Source organism: Piliocolobus tephrosceles, chromosome 1 (genome assembly GCF_002776525.5).
Source record: "Piliocolobus tephrosceles isolate RC106 chromosome 1, ASM277652v3, whole genome shotgun sequence".
In the NCBI taxonomy this organism is placed as follows: Eukaryota; Metazoa; Chordata; class Mammalia; order Primates; family Cercopithecidae; genus Piliocolobus; species Piliocolobus tephrosceles.
Window position 1 is genome coordinate 220,539,718 of NC_045434.1, and position 7,756 is coordinate 220,547,473.

General features: G+C 53.8%; 1 protein-coding gene across 6 annotated transcripts in view; it reads left to right on the top strand.

The window, feature by feature from the left end:
* UBE2J2 (ubiquitin conjugating enzyme E2 J2) overlaps positions 1-7,756 on the top strand; it is a 23,500-nt gene that overhangs the window by 11,955 nt on the left and 3,789 nt on the right. For all 6 annotated transcript variants that reach the window (XM_026457447.1, XM_026457445.1, XM_026457449.1 and 3 more), the window contains one exon: positions 3,449-3,489. In XM_026457447.1, coding sequence (XP_026313232.1) covers positions 3,449-3,489 — 41 coding nt within the window. The remainder of the gene's footprint in view (positions 1-3,448; positions 3,490-7,756) is intronic.

Here is a 7,756-nt window from a genome sequence, read left to right on the forward strand (position 1 = left end):
TTGAGACAGAGTCTCGGTCTGTCGCCCAGGCTGGAGTGCAGTGGCGCGATCTCGGCTCACTGCAAGCTCCACCTCCCGGGTTCACGCCATTCTCTGGTCTCAGTCTTCCGAGTAGCTTGGGACTACAGGTGCCCGCCACCACGCCCAGCTAGTTTTTTGTTTTTGTATATTTAGTAGAGACGGGGTTTCACTGTGTTAGCCAGGATGGTCTCAATCTCCTGACCTCGTGATCCGCCCGCCTCGGCCTCCCAAAGTGCTGGGATTACAGGCGTGAGCCACTGCATCCAGCCTTATTTATTTTTTTGAGACAGAGTCTTGCTCTGTTGCCCAGGCTGGAGTGCAATGGCATGATCTCGGCTCACTGTGACCTCCGCCTCCCAGGTTCAAACAATTCTCCTGTCTTAGTAGAGATGCGGTTTCACCATATTGGTCAGGCTGGTCTCAAACTCCTTATCTCAGGTGATCTGCCTGCCTCAGCCTCCTAAGGTGCTGGGATTACAGGCATGAGCCACCATGCCTGGCCTAATTTTTTTAACTCCAGGGAAAAGATACTTCAGTGAGTTGAAAGGAAGTATGTTTCTGCTTGGTCAGGGGTCCACCTTCTCTGGCTCACAGAGGAGGCCCAGCCCAGGCAGGTGGAGGATACCTAGGGTGAGGCAGAGCCCCTTGGCCACCAGAGTGCTCTCTGCCCCCATTGCTGAAAATCAGATGCGGCTCCCCAGGACATTGCTGGCAGGTGCGAGGGACAAGTTCCACGGTAGCCGCCGCCTCCCTGGTTGCGAGGACGCCTTCATTGTGTGGGGAATCGTTTCCCACAAGTCTGTGGGTCAGGCATCCCCAAGACCCTGTGCAGGTTGGATGATTCACAAAGAATACTCACCATTAACATTACGGAGAGAGGCTGGACACGGGGGCTCACGCCTGTAATCCCAGCACTGTGGGAGGTTGAGGCAGGTGGATCACGAGGTCAGGAGATTGAGACCAGCCTGGCCAACATGGTGGAACCGCTTCTCTACTAAAAATACAAAAAGTAGCCGGGCATGGTGGTGTGTGCCTGTAATCTCAGCTACTTGCTACTTGGGAGGCTGAGGCAGGAGAATTGCTTGAACCCGGGAGGTGGAGGTTGCAGTGAGCTGAGATCGCGCCAGTGTACTCCATCCTGGAGAGAGCGAGACTCCGCCACACACACGCACACGCACACACACGCACACACACGCACACACACACGCACACACACAAATTATGGAGAGAAAACAGCAGTCAGCCAGTGAAAGAGGCACGTGGGGCAAAGTCTCTGTGCTCCATTCCCAGCAGCGGGCTTGGGTTTGGACGGCACGTGTGGAATGTTGACCAGAGAAGCTCATTGGAAACTGAAACCTTTTAGGGGAAGGCCCAGGGACTTTATGGGGCTGGTCCTAGGCGTCCTCTGCCTGGCACCTGCCAAAATACCAAAATACCGGACTTCAGGAGAGCAGGGGCTCAGCATAGACCACGTTGCGTGTACTGTTGAGGCAGTAAGCCCCTGTTGTCAGGTGGTGGCACCTGACCCAGGACAGCAATGTCAGTGTCAGGCCTCTGCTGCGGGAGCCCCTGGCAGGGCCTCAGCAGGTGTCTCTCCCCTCCCTGAGAAGCTGCTTTTCCAGAAAAGGCCTGTGGGGTGCGCTGTGGGCCACATGGATCCCATCTTGTCTTGGCTGCCCCAAGGCTGCTGGGCTCTGTCTCAGGAAGAGAGCAACTTTATTTCTTCCCAGTGTTCGCAGCTTGGGCACAGGAATTGGGTACAGGAACAACTTAAGGCCACACTCCTGGGTACATCGTGTGCTGAGCTCGAAGTCCCTGGGTTCCTGGGCCACTGACACATGTTGATGGCATTTTTCGAGGAAAACATATCAGCTGGCAGATGGCACGCATCACATCATCCCATTAGTATTTTCTTTTGAGTATTTTTGTCACTCAGGCTGGAGTGCAGCGGTGCGATCTCGGCTCACTGCAACCTCCGTCTTCCAGGTTCAAGCAATTCTCCTGCCTCAGCCTCCCGAGCTGGGATTACAGGTGTGCGCCACCATGACCAGCTAAGTTTTGTATTTTTAGTACAGATGGAGTTTCACCATATTGCCCAGGCTGGTCTCGAACTCCTGACCTCAGGCAGTCCGTCTGCCTCGGCCTCCCGAAGTGCTGGGATTACAGGTGTGAGCCACCGCGCCCAGCCTAATTTTTGTATTTTTAGTAGAGATGGAGTTTTGCCATGTTGACCAGGCTAGTCTCAAACTCCTGACTTCAGGTGATCCACCCACCTCGGCCTCCCAGAGTGCTGGGATTACAGACGTGAGCCACTGAGCCTGGCCTCTGTTAGTTTTAAAGTGATGGCACACATGTCCTGGGGGAGAGCAAGGGGAAAGATGATGGCTGGTGTTGGCAGTTGCAGCTGTGTCTGGTTTCTGGCATTTCTGGTTTTACTTTCATCTCTGTGTGCTTCTGTTTGGTTTGGGAATCTGTAAAGCCCAGACACCTCTTTACGTGAAGCAGAAGCCTTATATATTTGTGTGGAGGAGTGTTTAGTCGATAATGCTGCTGCCCCTGGTCTGAGGGTGAGCTCCGTGTGGGGACTGTGGTTTTGGGGACAATCACGGCAGTTCCTGTTCCTTCTGCTCCAGGACTGCTGCTTAAGTCACTTACGGTTTTTCTAGGAGCATGAAAAACGGCTGGGGCACAGAGCCGGCCCCACATCACTAGCTGTGTTCTGTTTAGCCTGCATGTGTGATACCAGAAAACACATTATGTATAAGTACATTTAAGAATATACATTTTAAAAGTACATGTTTTTTTCCTTGGAGATAGGGTCTCACTCTGTTGCCCAAATGGGATGTGGTAGCCGTCATAGCTCACTGCAGCCTGAAACTCCTGGCTCAGGCATCCTCCCGCCTCAGCCTCCTGAGTAGCCGGGACCACAGGCATGCACTACCACATCTGGCTGTTTTTTTTTTTTTTTTTTTTTTTTTTTAAAAATAAAGGTGAGGTCTTGCTATGTTGCCTAGGCTGGTGTCAAACTCCTGGGCTCAAGTGATGTTCCCACCGTGCCCTTCCAAAGTGCTAGGATTACCGACTTCAAGTACGTCTTAGTAACATACTGTGAAATTAAAATTTATTTAAGATTTCAGTTGTTAATAATTAGGATTAGCTTCGTGCATGTTATATTGTAGAAACAAAGGTATTTTATGATAAACATATAGTCTTTAAGATCTTGTTACAAAGAGACTAAAAGCACCCACAGTAGAAGAGACTGGGAGCTTTGAAGCTGTGTGGCTGTGTGACATTTCACCTTCATTTGTTCACTGCCTGAATGTGAATGTAATTTTGACTGGGTGCTATAAACCCCAGGCTTGGAATGCTTCAGGTTTTGGAGAATTTGCTGTCCCCAAATCCCAAGTAATTTTCTTCTCTCCCTTAGGCACTATGTCGTCCGAGGCCCAGAGATGACCCCTTACGAAGGTAAGAATTCTGTACTTAGGTAGAAGAACACCAGGCAGTTTTTATATTCTGAATCAACCTTGCCTGTTCAACATCTTTTATTTGCAAACAGCAGCCTTTCTACTTTGGATGTGCGCTAGTTAAATTGGCTTAGTTGGAACTCATCCTCGTCTGCTTCTTCACGCGCTGGAAGTGTTGGCTCTGCTGATGTGTCTCAGCCTGCAGGGCCGCCTGTAGCGTCTGTTCACCAGCCTCTGACACCATAGGGCCACAGCCGAGAAAACCAGACTGGGGTAAACACTGTAGCTGGCCTGTTCTACTGTTTCTTAAGACCTGGTGCATATCACCAAAGGAAAGACATATGTATTCAATATGCCCTTTGTGCTGGGTGCCCCCAGGGTCTCGCGATCCCCAGGACGGTCTCTGAGCTAAGCAAGGTACCCCTGTGTGGTGGCATCTGGGGCTTTGGGAGGCTGCAGGACCTGCCCAGCACCTCAGTCCTTCATCAGCTACCAAGGCCTGTCCAGCAGCCTGACCCCTCCAGGTCAGCAGACACTACCTAGAGTCCTGGGTGTCATTTACAGAGTAGATGCTGGAGCTGTCAGCAAGTTTCTGGGGCCTTTGGCGGAGGCAGGCGCCAGCCTTGGTCTGGGCCAGGTCAGGATTCAGCGTGCCAGTGGATACCGTCCCACCGGCAAGTGCAAGGCACAGCAGGGCCAGGTCAGCAGTTGGCTGTCCAGCCGCAGGGCCCCGGCTTCAGGTGGCTGGAGCAGCAGGCTCTGTTTGCCTGTGTGTGGAGGCTTTGGGTGAGATTTCACTAGAGGAAAGTGCTGCTGCTAGAAGGTTTGCAAACCCCTGCTTTGGACCGTCGGGAGGGTTGTGGGTGGGTAAGAATGATAAAGTCTCTCCTGGCCGGCCGCGGTGGCTCAAGCCTGTAATCCCAGCACTTTGGGAGGCCAAGATGGGCGGATCACGAGGTCAGGAGATCGAGACCATCCTGGCTAACACGGTGAAACCCCGTCTCTACTAAAAAAAAAAAATACAAAAAACTAGCTGGGCGGGGTGGCGGGCGCCTGTAGTCCCAGCAACTCGGGAGGCTGCGGCAGGAGAATGGTGTAAACCTGGGAGGCGGAGTTTGCAGTGCGCTGAGATCCGGCCACCGCACTCCAGCCCGGGCGACAGAGCAAGACTCAGTCTCAAAAAAAAAAAAAAAAAGGCTCTCCTGAAGGCACTTTGGCAGTTCTGGGTTCATCTGCTACCAGGGCAGCCGGAGGGCAGGAGCCCATTTGTAAGGCAGTGCCATGGACCATGACCAGCGCTGGGGATGCCAGCAGGCCATGGCAAGATAAGGCCCAGGAGCAGTGTCCAGAGCGTGTTACTTGTTATGATGAGGCTGTGTGCCTTCAGCTGATTTGAAGAATCAGCCACTGCTGGGTGCAGTGGCTCACACCTGTAATTCTAGCACTTTGGGAGGCCGAACCGGGCGGATCACCTGAGGTCAGGAGTTCGAGACCAGCCTGACCAACATGGAGAAACTCCATCTCTACTAAAAATACAAAATTAGCCGGGCATGGTGGCTCATGCCTGTAGTCCCAGCTACTCGGGAGGCAGAGGCAGGAGAATCACTTGAACCCTGGAGGCGGAGGTTGCAGTGAGCCGAGGTCGTGCCGTTGTAGTCCAGCCTGGGTGACAAGAGTAGAACTTGTCAGGAGATCGAGACTATCTCGGCTAATACGGTGAAACCTCGTCTCTACTAAAAAAAATACAAAAAATTAGCCAGGCGTGGTGGTGGGTGCCTGTAGTCCCAGCTACTCGGGAGGCTGAGGCAGGAGAATCGCTTGAACCCAGGAGGCAGAGCTTGCAGTGAGCCGAGATCGCGCCACTGCACTCCAGCCTGGGTGACAAGATCGAAACTCTGTCTCAAAAAAAAAAAAAAAAAAACCCCAAAACGAGTGGTGGTCTTTGACAAGCAAAATTATGCCAGCTTTACTTTTGTTTTGTTTTGTGATTTTAGTTTTTTTGAAATAAATAGTGAATATTAATTCTGTATCTACACCCGGCCTCCCTCAGCATCACCAGCCAGGTCAGTTGCTGGTGGAGATGAGCTGCTCCCCCGACAGGGCTGGACACAGTTGGGAGAAGAGGGGGCAGCCCCTGGGTGTGGCGGGGCTGTTGCCGGCCCCAACCCTGTCACTTGTGCTCTTACCCTGGTCCCTTCCCATCCTGTCCGTTGTGTGGCTCTGTGCGGGTCCTGGGTCTCAGGAAAGCCTGGCTTCAGAGGCAGAAGGTGTGTTCCTACTGCCCCTCCCTTTCCCCTCTGTGGCACTGCTGCTGCCGTCCCTGCGGCCCTCCCCCTCACTGGGAGATGCCTTCTGCTGTTTGCAGCTCTGCCCTCTGCTCTCCTTCAGAGTCTCCAGGGAACCCCTCTGAATTGCCACTTGCCAAGGGGCTGTTCTCAGTCCTCAGTTTCTTAGCCTCTGGTATCTGATGCTGCTGACAATGGCTTCCTTCCTGACTTGGGGATTTCTGACCCCTCTTCCTGCCTTCTTGGTGGCTCCTGTGCCAGGTCCATGTCTTTCTGGCCTGGTGTGCATTAGCTGTGTCCCCTCCGTGCACTGGGCTCCGTGGCTGTTCTGCCCAGGCATGCCCACTCTGACAGTTCAGAGCTGGCTTCCTGCAAAGGTTGCTAAATAATTCCCCTTGAGTTAATCTGTAGATTGCACACAATCCTAACGAAATCTCAGTTTTTGTATACTACACAAGCTTATTCTAAAATTTACATGAAAAGGCAAAGGACCTAGAATAGTTAAAACAATTTTTCTAAAGAATAAAGTGGAATCTGTGACTGGGGGGGTCTCTGCGGTGTGGCTGCCATGTGGCCACGCTGTGACTATGGGGGACTCTTGCTTTGTGGCTGCACAGTCCATGTGGGGCGTGGGGCCTGTGGGGACACGGAGGGGGGTCACCAGGGGACAGCGCGTAGCATGGGCGTCTGGGTGGATCAGCTTGAAGAAGGGGGATGTGAACTGAAAATTGTCCTGGGTGACAGCCCCGCTTCTGGTCAGAGAAAGTCCAGCCTAGATTCAGAATGGATCCCGAGGTGGCCTAAAATGATGAGAGTTCCCTGCAAGATGTGAAGCACCCTAGGGGCAGGGGTGCTGCATCCTATGCAGGGTGGCTCTGGAGCAGAAGAGCCCACGGCGATTTGGGAACTCGCACTGGGGCAGGGTTGTGCACAGGGAGCCCGAAGGGAGGACAGAGGCCAGTGCTCCTCAAACCTGATGGCATGCACATGCACACACATACACGCATGTGTCCTGATGACATGCACACATGCATAAACGTGCGCACACACGTCCTGACGGCATGCACACACATAGACATGCGCGCACACACATGCAGGTGTGGCCGGGGAGTCCTGGCTCATGCACTTCTGCTCTGGTTGGGGTTGGCCCCAAGCTCTGAATTTCCAGGGGCAGCCTGGGCAGCTGGGGTGTGGGCCTCGGGCTGGGGCGGGGCTACCATGAGGCAGCTTGTGAAGGGTCCGGGAGCAGGGCTGAGGGAGGCCATGCAGGGTGTGCGGATCTAGATTGATTTGAAGGTGGAGCCAACAGGATTTGCTCATTGTGTGGGTGTGGTACCAGGAGGACGGAGTTGCCAATTTGCCATTAGGTGGAAGTGGCCGGAATTCTGTCCTGGATGGGGGCGTCTGGGCGCTGTGCTGTGGACAGTCAGTGTAGTGGCCTGGAGTGTGCAGGGGGCCCCTGGATGCACCGTGGGGGCAGTGGCTGAGCAGCCATTCCAGGGCTCGTGATGGGAGGCCGTGAAACTGGGGCGACCCCAGGAAGATGCCAGGACTGAGAGGAGAGGCACCCTGTGCTTGGGTGGGTGAAGAAGGGCTGGCTGGAGTGGAAAGGGGGGGGGGGAGGGAGGAACTAGACCAGGGTGGGGCTTTGGAGAGGCAGAGCCAGGAGTGGCCCCTGATAAGGCTATGCCGTTGGGTGGTCAGAAACCAGTGGGAGGGCCAGGCGAGATGGCTCACGCTTGTAATCCCAGCACTTTGGGAGGTCGAGGCGGGCAGATCTTGAGGTCAGGAGATAGAGACCATCCTGGCTAACACGGTGAAACCCCGTCTCCACTAAAATTAAAAAGAAATTAGCCAGGCGTGGTGGCAGGCACCTATAGTTCCAGCTACTCAGGTGGCTGAGGCAGGATAATCGCTTGAACCCGGGAGGCAGAGGTTGTGCCACTGCACTCCAGCCTGGATGACAGAGCGAGACTGTCTCAA